The sequence below is a fragment of the Gekko japonicus genome, unplaced genomic scaffold, assembly GCF_001447785.1.
Source record: "Gekko japonicus isolate JY-2015 unplaced genomic scaffold, Gekko_japonicus_V1.1 scaffold304, whole genome shotgun sequence".
NCBI lineage: Eukaryota > Metazoa > Chordata > Lepidosauria > Squamata > Gekkonidae > Gekko > Gekko japonicus.
The window spans coordinates 828968-849086 of record NW_015161960.1 but is presented as its reverse complement, the minus strand read 5'-3'; the positions used below and the strand labels follow the sequence as shown (position 1 = coordinate 849086).

At 39.7% G+C, this 20119-nt stretch overlaps 1 protein-coding gene across 1 annotated transcript in view; it reads left to right on the top strand.

Moving 5' to 3' along the window:
- The window catches only part of RAPGEF6 (Rap guanine nucleotide exchange factor 6), a 218188-nt gene that overhangs the window by 185537 nt on the left and 12532 nt on the right, over positions 1 to 20119 (top strand). Inside the window, exons 24-28 of the mRNA XM_015429532.1 lie at positions 6189 to 6409; positions 8886 to 9077; positions 10757 to 10888; positions 12743 to 12856; positions 18417 to 18642. Of these exons, the coding sequence (XP_015285018.1) occupies positions 6189 to 6409; positions 8886 to 9077; positions 10757 to 10888; positions 12743 to 12856; positions 18417 to 18642 (885 nt within the window). The remainder of the gene's footprint in view (positions 1 to 6188; positions 6410 to 8885; positions 9078 to 10756; positions 10889 to 12742; positions 12857 to 18416; positions 18643 to 20119) is intronic.

Below are 20119 nucleotides of genomic sequence, written 5' to 3'. Positions count from 1 at the left end.
GTGGGAGGGACTTGGTGATACATACATATTCCCTCCCACCACCACACAGATTCATCTCTAAATCTGTATGGAGAGAGAACATCTGTAACCTGATTCTCACTTTGATGGAATTCAGCTGGTTCTTAATAAATATGCAGCCCTCTGTATACATAAGTTTGCAAAGAAGGATGATCTCTCCACTGTCTATTTTTGGGAGATGGGATAGGATAAAGAAGCAAACTTCCTGTATGTTCCTGCATTACAGTCAGCAGTATGGATTGCAGATCATACCCTTCTCTTTGCATTAACCAACATCTTCATCTGATGATACTTTAGTTACCCAAATATAATATTTTTCTTGTCACAGTAGTTCTTTCCTACTGACAGCAGCTCCAATTCTGAAACAGAACTGCATGTGGGGAGGCTTTTTTCTTCTCATTAAGGCAAAATTTGGCATAACCTGCTTTAGAATGATGGGATTTTTGTACAAGAAATGTACATACTAAGAGGCTTCCTATATTAAAATCCATGGGCATCCTATTCCGAAAAGGGGAGCCGTGTGTTGTACCCAACCATATTACTGCATCTGTGTGTTTGTGTGGTTTTATGATATACATAATATATCTGTGCTTAGAGCAATATTCATCGCCTTAGGCAATACCGAAGAACGGAATACTTAACCACCAAACTGAAATCATATTATGCAGATATGCACCCTGAAATTTTTTCACTTAATATTTTTTTATTTAGCTTTTCAGAAGAAATCAATTTGGATTTCTGATACCTATACAATGGGAAAAGAAAAATAACAGCGGTTGTCCCAAACTGCCTATTTATCACAGAATAGTGATGTAATACAAGCCTGTCCTTTCAAATAGCTTGCGTTTTAAATGTTAAAATTAAGGGGACCTGAACTTATACCATACTGTCTCTTAATGAAGGGATACCTAGAGTTTTCAGATGGCTAGAAATTAAAAACAAAAATGTGATCTGTGACATATAATAGCTGAAGCTATCTCTAGTCTGGTAGCTTTATAATCTAGAATGCTGTCAGTTATATAATTTATGCTTAACATTGTATAGTTTATAAATGTCTATACCTGTGAAACGTTCCCATGTTAAATCTGTCATTGTGCAACATCTTGAGCCTGTTGCTGCTTTGATTTTTAACAAATCAAAGTGATCAGTCTTCATAATATTATGAGTCTATGTTAGCTAAACCTGTTGTTCCTCTTTGTGTATCTACTTGCATGCGAGCCTTGCTCTCTCAAAATTCCTTCTTTTTCACTTTTCAAATACATATGTTTTCTACCTTCTGAAAACGTGCTCCTTCTGTTGTGAAACATAGGTACTTCAGAGTACATATCATTTGATCTTTGGTTGCAGAACTAGCTCATTCATACCACTAAATACTAAAATCCACTTAATAAAAAGTGGGTATACCAGCTTTTTAAAAAGTATACAATGTTTTTGAGAATATTTAAGAACTACCTTTTTACATAATGGAATGGCTGTGGTGCAAAGTCATCAAAATAAACACACATTCTTACACTACAATGCAAAGAGCCTCTTTACTCTCTACAAGAGCCTGCATACTCACTGATTTATTAAAATAATCGTGAATTACATCATTCTCTGCAAACTAAGAAAGTCGGTTTAAAACAAATGATTGCAGAATTCCTCATAATTGGCTATGAAAATGTAGGCAGAATGTCAGAGTATGTGTGAAATTTTACCTGCTTTCTTTGAGAAAATGCAAGTAGTGGGCTCTTTCCTAGGCTTTTTTTCATTGTCAGGGCATTTCCCAGACCTTGGGTAAAGCCTAGGCTATAGCTACGCCTATCACTCAGCACCCTGAGAATTGTTTCTGCCTCACCCTGTCCTTATCATTTTCTTTTTTTAAAGCTTCTCCCCACTTCAGTTCTTGGAAATTCGTCAAGTTGCTTCCATTTCCCTCCATATCAACTGCATCATGGGATAGAAACCCCCCTTCTCTCTTGCATGGGGATCTCTGGAACCTTCTTCAGTTATCTCCCCTTACTTTTATCCACCATGTGTACTGTTATAAACATACATTCAGCTCTGTTCAGCCATTACAAACAAACTTGTACATTTGTTATGTGATCAGCATAAACCTGGTTAATTGCCAGGTTTGCATATGCCTTTCTTCCTTCCCTTGTGTGGGGCACAGAGACTGAAGTGGAAGCTAATTCTAATTGGTTGCGATGTCCAAATGCAGGCATCTTAATAAACTAAGCTTAATTTGTGCATAAAATTCTTGGGGGAGGGGAAAATTGGGAATCATTAACAGGGATTATACTGTGGTTAAGATCTTGGACAGAAAGTAACTTCTTTTTATTAAGTTGCCCAAATTGGGACTTTGAGAACATAAGAGAAGCCAATGTTGGATCAGGCTAATGGCCCATCCAGTCCAACATTCTGTCACACAGTGGCCAAAACTACTAGGTGCCGTCAGGAAGTCCAGCAGTGGAGCCAGGACAGTATTGCAAATACTGGAATTAGATTCTGACCTACAAGGCCCTAAATGGTCAGGGACCAACATCTCTGTGGGACTGCCTCTCCTGGTATGTTCCCCGGAGAGCATTTTACTCAGGAGATCAACATCTGCTGGAAGTCCCTGGCCCAAAGAGAATCCAGTTTTTGATGTAACTCTCTGCCAAATGACATCAGGGCCCTGCGTGACTTGTCATGGTTCCACAGGGCTTGTAAGGCAGAGATGTTCCACCAAGCATATGGTTGAGGACAGCAGCAGTTTGGCCAGTTAGTGGCTTCTCACTCTCCCCCACTGCCATTGGGGATCACATTTGTACTTTGACACCATATAGATTTTATACTCTTTACACCAACTGTTGTTTTAAGATTTCTGTATTTTATTTGTATACTTAGATTAATGGACTGTTTTTATGTTCCTTGATGTAAAATGTTGTACACCGCTCTTAGCCCACTTTGGGGGGAGAGCAGTATAAAAGTAGAAGTAGGTGGTGGTGGTAGTAGTAGTTGAAAAGGATTGTCTTGGTGCCCTGCATTACACCGCTCTTAGCCCACTTTGGGGGGAGAGCAGTATAAAAGTAGAAGTAGGTGGTGGTGGGAAAGAGGATGGAGCACTTGCCAGCACTTCATTAGGACTGTTCCTATCAAGAACTTTACTGGCTTGTACGTCGTATTGGGATTGAATCGCAAGTAAGACAAAAGTGTTTTTGGATTGATGTTGCCCTTCTTGACTACAGGGTTCAAGCATATAATTCCTTGGGTATCATGGAACATATACCATAAAATCAGTGTGCATTTTCAGACTCTTATTTTTATATTTTTGTATCAGATACTCTTTCTACAATTGGGGCCTCTCATATCTCCCATCTTCCCAGCCATAGAGTTACTTATGCAGATTTAAAGGGCATTTGTCAAGCTGCTCTGAATTTTAGGGTAGCCTGGTGCACAGCACAGGGATGCCTGATAAAAGCAGAGGATCACAAACCCCAGCGCTCAGCTATATATTGACCAACATGGATTCTCTTTTAGCAAGACTGCCATTTTGTATGTGGCAGCTTTCCTTCTAAGAGGAAATTTCCTTAATTCATTTACAGTATCATTTGTTAAGACCAAAAGGAGTCTTAAAAAGCCTTTTACCAGCTTCCACTAGATAGGCAGCTGCGGCCTTTCCTTGGCAGAAAAGATCTGACCACTGTGATGCATGCTCGGTAATATATAGATTAATTTACTGCAATACACTTTACATGGAGCTGGCCTTGTAAAATGCTTGGAAACTTTAGTTTGATATAGAATGCTGCAGCCAAGATGCTTGCTGGAGTGGGTTATACTGACCATACTACTACAGTTTTGGTCCATCTACACTGTCTCATAATTTGTTTTTAGGCTGAAGTCAAGGTGACCATTAAAGCCCTATAGGGTCAGGAACCAGCATACCTTAAGGACCTCCTATGAACCTATAGTCACCTTCTGAAACCTTGCTTTGGGTGCCCCGCCTTCTGGGGTTAGATGGGTTAAAACACAAAGAGGGCCTTCTCAGTCAAAGCACCAAAATTGTGGAACTCCCCCCCCCAGAGACATTTGTCTGTCCCATACTGTCACTGACTTCTGCCAGCAACTGAAGACTATTTTGTTTTGTCTGGGATTCCCTCAATGATCCCTCCTTCCTGCCCTATGTTTTTAATTCTTGGGTCTCTTGGTTTATGATAGTTTTATAATGTTCTCCTTTTAATTGATAGCTACCTTTGTGGTCCTGATATAAATATAACAGGGCCTGCTTGTATTTTCAGCAACAATTAAAAGCAGTAGAATAGCAAAGCTTCTCTTACAGTCCTGCTATATCATTACTAGCTTTAAAAAGCTAACTTTTTATTTTGTTAGTTTATTTCTGTTTTATTATTTAAAATGTTTAAAATATTTGAAATGGTAGCAGATCATGGTGTTCTAGCATAGAAGCCAAAGGGAAAAAAACCTTAACCAACACTTAAAATTTACAATTCATTATATATTTTTAAAATGTCAGTGTCACTGTTTCACAATTATTACAAGGACCCAGCAATTTAAATTGATAACATTTTAATAATTTGGTTTTATAATGTGTTGCTATCCTCTGAATATTAAAAATTATTATCTTATTGTTATTAAAATTAGTCCTTTAACGATACTTGACCAAGTAAAAGCACAAAACATGACTCTGGAAATCAGAGGATGGCGGAAGACAGGAGGGCCTGGCGTGATCTTGTCCAAGGGGTCGCGAAGAGTCAGACTTGACTGTGTGACTGAACAACAACAAAGCATTTTTAAAGGGAATAGCTGCCTGTGTCCCCTATTAACAGAGCTGGGGGTACACTGTAGCAGTGCAAGGTGTAGTGAGTTTAACCCTTGGCTATGTGATTTCTATTCTAAACTGACCCTTACCCCCAAACACATATGTGGGAAGGAAAATAAGGACAGGCAAAGTTTTATGGAGGGAGAGATCATGAGGAGGAAAAGGTTTAAACCATCATCTGAACTGAGTCCTTGTGTGGCTGTTGTTTCCCTTTAGAAACCACTGGGTTTTCAAATCTGTTGATAGATCTCCTAGTGCTGCATCTGTTTGGTCTTAAAGTAACAAGACGTCCTTCCTTGTAAGCTATTAAGCTACTTGTTAGTGAGGTCAGAGTTTGTTTGTGTCCAGAGGTGATGGTTATGTTATAGATGTCCTGTCAGGGTGTTTATAAATGTGGTTGGAACCCTAAGGCCTTCTTGAGAGTTAATAATTCTATATCAGCTTTCAAAATATCATGCTCCCATTCTGCAAGTATTGGTCACATTGCAAGAATTCTATCCCACACATGCAGCTAAGTGACTTTTTAGCTTCTTTCAGGTAGTCTGTTCTATGAAACTACCCATGTTTCGTATTCAGTTTTTAACCTGAAGGGGTAAAAGTGTAAACAAAACCATCCAGTTCACATGTACAGACTTTTTCGACCCAAATCTCTTGATCACAGTCAGCTTGCTTGCTTGGATTAGAAGAGGAAAGGTTAAATCAAAACAGCATCTCAGGAAATCTGAGAATAATCTTTGTGTTTCATAGAATACATTGCAGTCTTGTCATAAATCGGAGTCTGTATTTTTCCAATGGTACTAGTCCAGATATGTCCATGAGTATGAATGAAATATAACTTTAGTTATGCAGGAGATGGGCCCAGAGAATTGATTAATACAATGAGATGCTTCTTATATGGAGGATTCACATCTTTGTTTTAACTCAGATTTTTGACCTCTAGAAGGCATTTGGCAACACAGTGAAGTGAGTTTAGTTCTGTAGACAACTTGTCTTTTGCTTATACCCTGGGACTGAATTACTTAAACAGAGCTGAATTCAGTACTCCCAGGAAATCCATCTTTTGGTCCAACCCAGATTTAAAATATGGGTATGTAGCCTGAGGGGCTTAGTTAGAATTATGAAGGGGGAACTTCTGTAACCTTTGCCCGGTTCTTTATCATTGCAGACTTCCAATAAAACTACTTCTGTTTATGCTGTTACCATTTTTAGGAAATATATTATTTGACCACTATTCATCTTTCTTTAACTTGACATCAGCATGCGCTTTTTAACAGAAGGATGTTTATGTGACCTGGCTTCAACGTTTGCTGCTTTGTTTCTTTGCTGCTAAAGGGAAGGTGAACCTTAACTGCTTGGCTATGTTATTTTGCAGATCATTGAGCCAGGGCAGCACAAACTCAAACATGTTGGATGTACAAGGAGGTGCTCACAAAAAACGTGCCCGGCGCAGTTCCCTTCTAAATGCCAAGAAGCTGTATGAGGATGCTCAGATGGCCAGGAAGGTTAAACAATACCTGTCTAATCTGAAAGTGGAAACAGATGAAGAAAAGTTCCAAGGAATGTCACTTCAGTGCGAACCTGCATATAGCACTTGTAAGTAAAAGAAGTACTTAGCTTCATAGCTAAACTGGTGGCTTATGCCATTTAACTTAGAAGGATGTCTTTTGTGTGTGTGTGTGTGTGTGTGTGTGTGTGTGTAGAGGGGGGGGGAGGATGCATATTTGGTGCTGTGTTTGACTTTGGGTTTTGGCTGAATTTGCACAAACTTGAAATGATAGGTCTCATTTTGACCTGCAGTTGTTAATCTGAGCATCACATCACAAGGCTGACAAAAAAATCCTATAGTAGATCAGATCTATTTTTGCCAGATTTGCACTTTACAGAATTAAGGACTGACAAAGAAAACAAATAGAACAGAAGCCAACAGAAGGGCACAGAAAAATGAATTATATGATTATTAGTAAATACATAGAATCATAAGCGTTGAAAGGGGCCATACAGACCATCTAGTCCAACCCCCTGCCCAATGCAATACCAGCCTAAAGAAGGGGGAGGTTGTCCATATTAGTGAGACATATTTCCACTGTGTAATGATTCAAAAGGGCTGTTGTAAAAGCAGTGCTAAAATAGGCCTCTTTCACCTATGTCATATTCTAGTTCAGTAAATTAATTTTCTGAACTGCAAATATTACATATGACTAATGATACCTAAATATTAATTATTGGATCCTAAAGAAACAAAACATTGGAGAAAATTTTAAACTGTTTTGCTTAGTAAATGGCAGCATTAAAACTATTTTGAAGACTGTGTTCCAATTCTAATCCAGATTGATGTTGGGTAGATAAAATATAATAGCTGAGAGACTGAGATACCATTTAAGAAATAACTGGCTTAAAATGCATCTCTAACATGAACTTACCAGACAAGTCTTTCCCTCACACAGACCTTCTCTTCTTTCCCAAGAGGCTGTGTGGCCTAGCAGCTGTGCACAGAAGGTGGCAGTGCTGCAAAATAGGAACAAGCTCAGAAACTCCTGATGAGAGAACTGGGTGCCACCCTCTTGTAGCTCTAGGCCAAGAGCTGTTCTGACTTTCCCCTTTGCTCACCATAGCTTTGCTGATTGTTGACTAGCCACATGCCGTGTGATCTCCTGACCACAAGTATGTTGGTGGTTCACCAGATCTGAGAGGGTGAAAGTACAACAGAGTTCTGAATGTGGTATTAGAAAGCAGGAGACTTGATTTTGGCATGCCAGCAAGATCCTTTGTGCATTTCTGATTGACTGAAACCTATTATATTAAACTTTCATTATAGCTTCTTTTTGACTCTTCATCTACTGCTTAACTTTTTAAAGCTTTTAATTAAGAGCTCTGAATTTTTCATGCGGGACATATTCCATTAAAATTTATAATTGATCTTGAGTGGTATACTAGTTTTTCTGTACACGTACAGAGCACATATATAGGGTATACAAACAAATAAGAAAAACATAGCTGTTTCTTTATTTGGAAGTCAAAATTCCTCCTCTCTTAAGTTGGTAAATAACTACATACAGAAATATAACATTTGAATGCATGCTTTATTTTAATTTCATATACATGCTAAATCTACACAGATGACAGAAGGGCAACCTTTAAGAGGTTTTCCTTCAGTCTGTTAAACTCTGTCATAGACACTTTCAAATGTATAGGATGGATTCAGCAGAGTATTTCCATGGATGCAAGGCAATGGGAGATTTTTGCTGATTTTTCTCTTCCCACTGCAGATCTCCAGCTACCTGTGCATGCTGCTGCAGACAATTCCCCAAGAACAGTACATTGGGCTGCAGTGGGAAGGGGAAGATAACAAAGTCATGCTCCTCTTCTGTTAGTGGAAATTTCTCATGTGGTGTATTTGTATGTGTAGAAAATAACAAAAGTTTCATTGCTCAAGATCTATGCCTCGTAGAGGTTTTATTGGATGAAAGGAAAGGAAAATAGCAGAAGCTTACCCTTTGGATTAGGAACTTCAGTGATCTGCACGTATAAATCGCTATCATATTTAGAAAATCTCTGTATGGAAACCACAATCAGACATCCATACAGCATCCACCTAAAGAACAGGAGAGGGCTGCATCCTGGATTGCACCTCTTATTGGGTTGGATCCCATAGATTCATACTTTGCTCTGGTACAAGGTCCCTTTCCCTGAGTGGCTTGTCTTAAAAAGCCCCTTGCACCAGAGTAAAGCACAACCGTTAGCAGAAGGGATTCATGGAATGCAATCTGTTGCTTCCAAAGCTGCATTTGAATGTAGGAATAGCAGCAGATTCAGGATTTGAGTAGGGTGAGCATCTTCATAACAAAGAAAAGTAGTGTGTCAAGTGTGCCATCTACTGGAAATCATCTAGTATAACTCAAAATTAGCCTCACAGCACAACCAGATGTGTGCATGGAATAATGTTAATAATAGCATATAATTTGCTTCTTCAATGGTCATCCGATATTAGTTGAGACCCTTAGGTTTATTAAACGGTTAGCTATTTAGAAAACACAAATATACTTAATTCTTCCTTTTTTTGCTGTATCAGTGACAAAAAATGTAAATGAAAGACGAGGAACAAAAGTTTCTGAAATGTCTCCAATACCACTGAGATCTGTTGGTCAAACTGCAAAAGCTCACCTTCATCAACAAAACAGAATGAGTCAAGTTCTTCAAGTTCCAGCTGTTAATTTGTACCCTATAAGAAAAAAAGGACCTGCAAAGGACCATGTTACTTTCAGTGAGTATTTATTTGGTTAGTTAGTTGCACATTGCTGTAGAACTGGTAGTAATTTTTGTTTCTCTTCCATTATCTCAAGCTTTCTGCCATATAGCCTTGCGAAAGCATAACAATCTGTTGTGTTACATTATAAAATACCACTTTCATATTATCAATTAATATTTATTTTTAATAATAAAAATCTTTCACTTTGAAGGAATTTTTGTGTGTGTTTCAGCAGCATCTCCTTTAACAAATATTTTTAAGAAAGTAGACGCTGCAGAAATTCTGATGCCAAGACACCCTTGGAATTCACCAAATCCCTTCTCACCAGTGCTGAATACCAGTTGCCCCATGGTGACTTGGATAAACAGATCTAAAAAGAGAGTGCAGTGATATGGAAGACTGTGCGATTTTCTTTCCCCAATATGCATTAAGTGCCTGTTGATCATATAGAGCTGTTCACAAAAAAATCACATGTTTTCATAAGAACCTATCTCAAGGATACAAGCCTTCCAGGCCTCTTGTGGAACTGACATTAGCCAAGAATCCACTGATTTCTGTTCCAAATTAGTTTAAAAAGCATCAGGATCTGTTCTTTCAATTCATGTTTTTTCTCCTATTCTTTCAAACAGAAAGACATCAGAAGCATTTTTATAATGAGCAACATGACTAATAAGAATTCAGCATTTGCTGATCAGTACTGAAATCTGCATTTCTGTCTGTCAAAGGATATTTGCTTGGTAAAAATACTAAAATAAACAGGAAGCTCTTAACTGTTTGACACATTGCATCATCTCTCAGTGTTCAAGAGAGAGAGTGATTTGGTTTTTTCCCTAGATACATTGCATCTACTGTTGAATTAATGTAAACAAGAGAATGATTTTGTTTCCATTATCTTTGGACAGTGTGAGACAGTTTGTGTTCTACATAAATTAATGTTATCCTATTTTTTTCAACTGTCGAATGAAACTAAGCTCACTGCTGAAACTTGCCAGGCAATTAAGTGAACCTTTGTGAATGAATCCAGGACTAACCTCCATCCTTGGGCACCCAGTTTGCACAAGGTTTGGATACTGGCATCTCATATCAGCTCACTATGTAGTACTGTTATACTGTCAAGCAAGTTAATGAAACAAAACTATGCACTTTCTCCAGTGTGATTGAAAATACAGTACATTGTCTATAATGTCCCTTTGAAGTTGCTAGTCTTTTCTACAAATCAAACAGGCTGAGTCACATAGACCTATAGTGCAGAAAGTTGTGAATCAGACTAACACATGGCTCCATTCTGGGGAAGTTTAGTTGGTGAAGTAGTGCAGAGCATGATTACTTCCCAAAAGTGGCAAGATGGGTGTGTGTGCATCACTCCCAACTAAGCCTATGTCAGTTCTACTCTGAGAAGGCTTATTCCTAAGTAAGCTGCTGTAGAGAGAAACTGCAAGGAAGTGTGCGGTCTTACCCTCAAGCTATGCTTGGTGGCTTTATAGTGTTTCATTGTAAGCTAAACTTGAATGTGGTTGGAGCTTGGAATGCATGAACGAATAACTGGAAAATTGTGGATCATAGCCATAGCACAGTTCTCTTACAAAGTGTGCACTTCATTTACTCAACCTTGGTAACTGCAAACAGTTTCCATGACAGGAATTCTCCATATTTGTATTATTAACTTTTTTAAAAACTTTCTGTTACTGGCATAGGTGCAGGATCTCCTCAGAAGTCAATGAGTTTATCTGAAGATGTAAACAATAAAAAACAAGAAGATAATGTATCTATGGTGTTTTCTTTGCATTCCAGTCTCCCTGCTTCTCCTCAGGGCTCTCCACGCAAAGGTAGGACGGAGCCCAGGAGGAACCTTTTATGCTAGTCTATAACATTAACATTCAGGATCTTGATTACTCTGTAGCTCAGAAGACAAAGACTGGATATTATAGTGGGACATAGTTCATTGGGGCAAGGAATGTCAACTTTATGGAGAAGATTATGGTTTTAAAAAGGATTTCGATATGAGTGGCCTTCTAGTCACCGTATTTATATATTATTTCTGGATTTGGCCTTTGAATTGAAAAAGGTCATAATTTGTAGTAATGGATGCCTCACATAGTGAATTGCAGAAACGTTTGAATTGTCAATAGAAGGTACTTATCAGGGGACAAGTCACTGATAGATATTTGATATATATCATATATTTGAGATATTAGAATTGTTGGGCTCTGTGTTTTAAATGCCCCTTTTCCTTTGGTAGTTGACAATTCTTGTTTGTTTATTTATTAATTAAATTTGTTAATCATCCAATCCCTGCAGTTCAGGGCTCTGGGTGATGTACTTGATTCATAAAAACATCAAGATAAAACAATTAAAACCTTAATAAGATATTTCAAACAAAAAGATGGCATATATTAATGTATCCCATTACAGACTGCTGGCTGCTTTGTGGGCAGTGGGGAAGAGTTTCCGTAAAACAGATACGGAAAGCAGTTGGGGCAGAAAGGCCTGGCAGAACATCTCTGCCTTACAGGCCCTGCGGAATTGCATATGGTCCCGCAGGGCCCTGATGGTATTTGTCATAGAGTTTGACCAGTTTGGGGCCAGATCCAAAAAGGCCCTGACCCAGGTCAAAGACAGCCAGATAGCTTTAAAGCCGGGGAGTGGACCACCAGCAAGTTGTTATCTGAAGAACGTAATGCTCTTCCAGGGACATAACAGAGGAGATGGTCCAATAGTTATGTCGGTCTCTGACCACCCAAGGCCTTGTAGGTCAATACCAAAACCTTGAACTTGACTCGGTATTCCACTGGGAGCCACTGTAGCTGGTGCAGTGCTGGATGTCTATGTGCCATCCATGATGTTCCCATCAGGACTTGCGCCACCACGTTCTGGATCAGTTGGAGCTTCCGGGTCAGTTTCAGGGCAGGCCAGCGTAAAGTGAGTTACAGTAGTCTAGCCTGGAGGTGACTATTGCATGGATTACCGTGGCTAGGTTGGGGCCCGACAGGAAGGGGGCTAGTTGGTGAGCCTGGGGAGGGTGAAAAAACACCAGTCTGGCAATGTGCATGATCTGGGCCTCCATATTTAAGGTGGAATCCAAAATCACTCCCATACCCTTGACGGACTGCGCCGGTGTCAGTGGTGCCCTGTCAAGAGTGGGCAGCCTATATCCCAACTCTGAAGTTCCCCCTCCTCAGCCACAGAACCTCCATCTTTGCTGAATTCAGTTTCAACCTATTCTGTTTGAACCACCCAACCACGACCAGATTTCCTAGGGCAGTATTTGGGTGGTCATCCAATAACAGATACAGCTGGGTGTCATCAGCATATTGATGACACCCTAGACCGAAGATCCGTGCCAGCTGAGTGAGGGGACACATGTAGATGTTAAACAACATTGTGGAGAGAAGTGTCCCCTGAGCGACCCCACATGTTAAGGGGTATCTGGAGGACACACTCTTGTTCTAAGGACAGCATTGTTTTGATAAAAATATCCTCTCCTGTTTTATCTTTGTTAGCATCTCATTACACAACTTAAATTAGATGTGCGATTTTCAGATTAATCAAACATCCACATTACTTCCATGGTTTACTGAACTGCAGGTTATATTGCCTTTTCTACTAGATCCAAATGCAACACTAAGAGCATTGTTTTACTGTTACTGTGTTATTTACTTTCTATGTTTCTTTCTTTGTAGTGGGTAACTCCCAGAGATCTGATAACTGCAATCAGATTAATCTCTCTGGCTCTTCTTCATCACTTGCCAGTGAAGCCAGCAACAAGAACAGTGGACAACGCAGCTATGGAATAGGTGGGGCTTATTTGCAAAAGAAAATCCAGCAGATGACTAGCAGGAGAGCAGAAAGATCAGTCTGTACTGAAAAGAGCGAGAGTCAGGATGCTAGAGAGAAGACAGAACGTATGTACAAGTTCAGGAAAAGAACGAGGTCTCTCTTCAGGGAAAGGAGTGTCTCCAGGGAAAGACCAGCTTTCATCTGTGTTATGGAATCAGAGTGCAAGCAAGATAGGGATAGACGTGGAAAACAGAAGGATGCAGACAGTAATGTGTTACATTTGGCCAGTAGCCATGGAAACAATACTTCTCTATTCTGTCCACAGTGGAGGCACAAAAGAAGGAATACGATCTGACACAATGTCCATCTTATGTTGGATTTCAAAAATGTATTTAAACTATGCATGTGCATTCATATTTTCTCATATATATGTGGCTACATCTGGATTTTTTTCCCAAATATGAAAAGACTGGCATAGTATACATTTGTAAATATTTTACTTGTAATTTTGAATATTAAAATTGGAAGATGGGAAGTTATACACACTTTAGATGCCTCTTGGTGCCAGTTTGATGTAATGGTTAGGAGCGGTGGACTCTTAATTGGAGAACTGGGTTTGATTCCTCACTCTTCCATATGCAGCCAGCTGGGTGACCTTGGGTCAGCCACAGTTCACTCAGAGCCGTGCTTTCAGAAGCAGTCCTCAAAAAAGCTCTCTCAGCCCCACCTATCTCACAGTCTTCTTCTTCTCTTAGAAGTCTTGCAAGCACAGCTTCTGGTGATAACTGAGACTTGTTGCTCCTTTTCTTTTCTAGAAGTGGAGCTTCAGTAGCATGTTCTGATCTACTTTCCATGGTTGTGTTCCACAGCCCACTTTCCAAGCTCTGTGCTGTGGATGAACAGCTTGCTAATTAACAATGGGCCATATTTCTCTGGTGTGAAATATGTTTGTTGTCATGTTCTTGTGTTGTCATGTTCTCATGTTCTTGTGTTCAGTGCACCTTAGCATGCAGTGCCTGCTTCATTTATGTGCCTGAAATGCAGCTGGGTGAAGGTTACTTAGTATCTGAAGCTACTTGTGTGAAAACAACATACAGTTTTGGCAGTTACAGCTACCAGTGTAGACCCAGGGGTCCCCAACCTTATTTATTTATTTATATTTCTGGAACATCTAGAGCACTTATTATATTGTAATATTGTAGTAATGATTTTATATGGTTTTAACGTGTTTTATGTGATGGCTTATGCCTATTTCTGGGCCGCCCTGAGCCCGCGTTTGCGGGGAGGGCGGGCTATAAATTGAATTTAGAAAGAAAGAAAGAAAGAAAGAAAGAAAACTGAACTGGTATAGCAGCAGCTTGTCTAACAGAAGTAACAAGTGCATCATTTACATGTAGGACTTAGGTTTTGAAGCCTGCTCCTGTGCATGTGAAGTTCCACTGCAGACCTGCACAAGTTACTTCCAAGTAAATATTTATAAAATGACAATGCTAGTCTTAGCTTGTTTAGAAATCTCAGCTAATTATGTAGACATATCAGCAAAATGAGAAAACAGGCTCCCAGACATGTGCTGAGAGGACCACTTGTGCCTGCATGGAAAATGGGAGGGAAACAAGGATGACTTGGGGCTATTGGGCCCAGCACTGGCTGTCAGCCAGTTAGCTCTCAAGCAGCCTACTGCATGGAATGGGTGGTGGGGAGGTGCAGGCTTGTCCTGGGACATAGCTCAGATTGAAAGGAGCAGGCTGAAGAGAAGCTTGGGATTTAGAAACTCTCTCTTGGCAAAGAGGGGGGTCCTCATTTGCACCCACTGTTAAAACAGAATGCAGATGCACTCTGGCAGCATCTCTTCTATCTGCACCCCCAACCCACCCCACCCCTAGAGGAGAGGAGACCTGGAGCACAAGGAACCACATCGTTAAGTGCCATGTGAGGGGGCAGATGAAGATATGTGTGTGGAGAGGGAGAAATTTAGGCACGTGGGCTAGTAACAAAGCCTGCTGCTGTCCAGTAATGCATGGGAAAGTTGCTTTGATGAGGGAGGGGATTAAAAAAGCAGCCTGAGCGTGATGGGGTCACAGTTTCTTGCAACTATATTGTTGGACCCCAGCACCCAGCTCTAATTTCCATCTGTGGGTTGGGGGTAAAATCCACCTAGATCATGCAGATCAAGCACATGTACACACACACACACACACACGGGAGCAGCCAGCTGTTGTTTCTCTAAAAAGATAAATAAATCAGGAGTTGAAGATACAAGATCCCTAGCACATAAAAGGTACAGAACCAATAGACATTTCAGAAGCAAAATCAAAAGGAAATGGAGAGCAGGGAAATAAAAGCAAGATACCAAATGTAATAAAGGAGAGGGGAGAGCATACACACAGATGGGATTGCAAACAGTAACAAATTGTGGAAAGTTCACTTGAAAAGGGCTCTTACATCCCCTTCTAACATTTTCTTTAAACATCCATGGGAACTGGAAGAGATTTCCTCTCTGATGGGGTTGTTTCTTAAGGTAGAACAGAGTTACATAGCCAGTAGGGGTGTGCATGTGGGGTTTGTTTGTTTTTTTTGGGGGGGGTTCTCAGCTTGAGTCTATTGGACCCTCAAAATTTCAGGCAAAGTATTCAGATCTGTGATTTTTTGGAAATCCGATTTTATTTTTGGGTCCAATAGACCTGAGATAGAAAAAAACAAAAGACAAAAAAACCAACAAACCCAGGAATGGCAAAGCTGCAAAACACAGGTCAGCTGCAGCTGCTGCCTCTCAGTTGCTTCCCCAGTCTTTTCTGCAGTCTGTTTAAACCAGCCTGGTTTAAAGGGACTGCAGAAGAAAAGGGGAGGGACAGCTAATAGGCAGGGAGCAGTTTCCCAGCCTCTCAGCTGTTCCCCCAATAAGGGGAACAACTGATAGGCAGGGAGCAGTTTCCCCACTTCTCAACTGTTACCTGCCTATCAGCAGTTTCCCCAATGTTTTCTATAGTCCTTTTAACCAGCCTATTTTAAATGAACAGCAGAAGAAAAAAAGGACTGGGGAAACAGCTGATAGGCGGGGAGCAGTTTCCCAGAAACTGTTTCCCTAATCTTCCTGGCTACCGAAAATATCCAGGATTTTTTCAGGATTTAATTCAGTTTTCCAAAAAAATCTTGGATACCTTTGGGATGCCAAAATATACCTGGAAAATACCACTAAGGTATTTTTGGGTATATTTAAGGCTCGGGAAGACCTGTATGCACACCCCTAGTAGCCAATCACCTAACCACTGATTAGACTCCACTTGAACATGAGTTCAAATTTATTTACTGATTCCATCCCAAACTGTTACTGGCATAGATCTTAGTTGGAACTAGACACACCTTGTTCTAAAATATCCATAGTTGATAGATTAAGCAGGTCCTTTTGCAGTTTGTAGAAAGATCTTCCTTTTACAATCTCATGTTAGTACAGTCAGGTTTTTGCAGATAGTGCTAGTGTGTAAAAAGCATGATATTTTGCTAAACCATGCTATTTGTAGAGAGATTCCTATTGCATGGCACACTACTACTTCTCATTTTTTTTGCTCCTTGCTACTCCCAGTCCTATCAATTGCTGTCCAAATACCTAGATTCTCTTTACAGTGACATATCACGAGAAACTCCTTTCAATACTGCCTGTACCGCTCGTTTCCTTCCTGAATCAGATAGCTTCTGTGCTAACCCTTCCCTCATCAAAAGAAATACTGAATTCTATAAAACATTTATTTTCAAAAAGGAAAAGGGGATACACTTCAATAAATATTTTCAAAATGTAAAACTGCCACCGTGTGGTGCAGGAGAATCTAGTGCATCCATTCCCCACCTTTTGAGTTCTCTGCCACTTTTGGTTTCATTGGTCTAGAAGGTTACAAAGCACTGGATTCTCAGTATTTGACACAAGCAAACTGCCTTACTCTCTTCTTCTGCTTGCTGCTGAATATATCATAACCACCCATTCTCTTAAAAAAAACTTTTTAATACTTCATAGAGGTATTGGCTTATCCCCCCCCCCAATATAACCCTGGAATATACCACAACATGTGCACCTGATATGCTAACTAGTAGGCTGACTTGTAGCCAAATACAGTAGAATTTTATACAACTAGTTATGTTAGCTGAGAAATCTCTTTAAAGCCTGAAGGTAGCTTAATGGAAGATCAAATTAAACTATATAAAACCATGAAAAAGTAGAGTAACAGAACAATCCTACAACGCTTTTCCTGGGAGTAAGCTCCATTGAATAGACCTATTTAGGATTACTGTTATAGTTATTTAATTATATTAGATCAAAACGATGTTTGTGATTATAATCAGGATCATCATACAAGCAAAGCAAACCATTTATACCTTGGCATAAACTAGTCTTTAGTTTTCTTCTCTGAACAGTTATCATTTTTGATTTTGTGTTGACTTTTCATATTGTCAAAATTCTCAGGGATGAAAAAAGCTAATTTTAATTTTGCTCTGAGTCTAATCTGAGAAAGGTGTATTTGTGGTTTTTGAAAACAGCAATGATTTGCTTAAAAGTTATGCTGCTGCTCTAAATGAACTGCTGGTTTCAATTTCCTGAAAGGGAAAAGTTTCAATTTAGTGGTATATTTATACTGGGACATGGCAGTAAATAATCTGATAAAGGACTATTACCTAAAATCTATTCAGATCCATTTATGAATAGCATTATGTTGTTAATAGAAAAAAAACCCCCAACCATTAATTGAAAGGAGGGCAAAAGGTCAGTTTGTGATAATTGGAATAAATTAAGGATAGAAGTGTCCCAGTTCAAACAGAAGTTATTGTTATGAATGGTGTGAGAATTTTATTTCTTGAGGAAGTATTCAAACACATACAAACATAGCCTGAAGAGGAACAGTGAAGAAAAATCTTGACCATTTGATTCTGTGACTCCATAAATTGCTGCTAAGTACCCTTCTCAGGACTTGATGTGATTATTAGAAATGGAAGCTAGTAGGTTTTACTTCAATTCATGAATTTTATGGCATTTTAGTGAGCAGAATTCCTGTACGTTTTTTGTATATGTCTCTAAGTTTATATTTTCTTTAACTTGTAAAAACCTTTTGAGTTTTGCTTTTGCGGACACACAGTAGTAGCTTGGTGTTGTTGGGGACTGGGGGATTTGTCTTCCTTCTGTTAAGGATTTTAGGGGAAGTTTCAGTTAATAGCTGCCATATTTCTTTCTCTTCATGTTCTGAAAATGATGAGGAGTCTTGAAATTTGGTGGTCTGGTCTACTGACTGACTTTTGAAGAAGCTCTATCCCTTGTACCAATGGAGTTTAACTTCTGGTTTCATTCTATCATGTCACAAATATGCTATTTGTTTGTCTGTGATAAATGTGCAAAGCAATTAGTGAAGCTTTGTTCTGCTCTGATTTTGTTTCCCCTTACAAACAGACGAGCAGCCTTACTTGAACATGTGGGAGGGGGGAATAAATTGGTTAAAATAATTTTGTCTGTGAAAGGGTATGATGTGGTGTTAAGCCAGGTGATAAGTAAAGCTGTCTGAATTCTTTAATGTTCTTCTCTTCTCCTGTCACAATTAGGCTATGCCCTCATACCATCTGCCAAATCTGAGAATTTCTCAGATTCCAGTCACAGTGAGATCTCTTCACGGTCCAGCATCGTGAGCAACTGTTCTGCTGACTCGATGTCTGCCGCCCTCCAGGATGAGAGATGCTTGCCTCAGGCCATTGTGGTAGATTTGGGAGGAACAGTGGAAAGGAAAGAGCACCGTCAACCATCCTTGGAGTATAGCCAGCCTTGCACTGGGTAAGGGATGCTCCACTGAGACATATAAGAGAGGATTTTAATGATGGCGCATTACATTCAAGCCATTTATTTCCTGGGTTGTAATCATTCTTATGTGTAATGTTAGCCCGCAGAATGGCATTCAGTACTTAAAAAGAGAGAGAGATGTACACTGTGTTTAGGGAACTTCATAGAGTAATTTTTCCTGTACTTGTAGGTCTTAAAGAAAAGAAAATGCAAAAAAGAATACACTAAGGCAATGAGATTTAAATAAATTGCCTTTGGTATTACACTAGGTACTGAATGTTCAAAGATATTATCCTGGGAAACTCCATAAAGCTATTTAAATGGTTTCCTGTTTAATGTATAGCACAATAGTGTTTTAATAGCTGTACAAGCAAGTAGGAAATTTGCTTCCAGGCTTATGCCTTAAGGAATATTGTCGGAATCTGTTTGCCTTTATTATAGCAGGATGGCTGCTGCCAGTGAGAAGCTGGACAATGACAGTTATGAAAGGTTCCATGGCATGAAGTGTTTTTACGAGCCTTGTGATTGGTAGATAGATTTGAAATTTTAAAAATCTGAATGCCTTCCATTTGTATTTTAACTGCTGTTGGAGTGCACAAATACTTTTTTAAAATGAGTCATGTTAGGCTGAATTAATGAGCAAGCTGCAGTGATAATGGCAGTGGCTGATTTGTAATAAGTTGGTACTGCATCACACTAGTGGGATTTGCAGCTGTGCAGAGTTTCCATTCAGAAACTTTGAGCTAGTTTTCAGGCAAGAACAAATTCTGTCCCCTCAGAGGCATGTTCTTGACTGTGCACACCCGAGGGGGAGAAGTCTCATCTTGCCCAGTTCTTTTTTGTTTGCTGCAGCAGAAGCAGTGTTTTGGATACATCTTCAGAGGCACCCTTTCTGAATACTAGTTTTCTATATATATATAATATATACACATACACACACACACACACACTTAGTCATCACTTCCCACTTTCTGTCTTTCTGATCAGTTTTCCTACTTTCCTATGTTTCTCTCATTGCCTCTCTGTGGTGCAGAGGACAACTGTGTCGACAGTGAAGGGAAAAGCTACTTTCAGCTGTTGGCTGCAACCTGTGTCTCCTTGGCCTTGGGGAATAGTACACACTAGAGACTTGTCTCCACTTCCTCAAATTTACAAAGCAAGCAAGGCACAACCAAGTCCACCAGTCTCCATGCAACACTGTGGGAGGACTCTCTCTACCTCTGAGACAATGACTGGATAATCGGCATTGATGGCACAGAAACCTGTGTGTTCCATTTTCAGCCACTTCAACTTCGGATTTCAGAGTCGTGGACACTGACCACTTCAGAACCCAGTCAGCAACAGACAGTAAAATTAGAGCTGAAGAGATTAGCTCTGTTACTTACAAAGCCAAAGAAAAAAAATGTAAAGAGAAACAAACCCAGGGAAGGTTAATGGAGATCTGCTTCACCCTTGATCTCAGCTCCTGAGG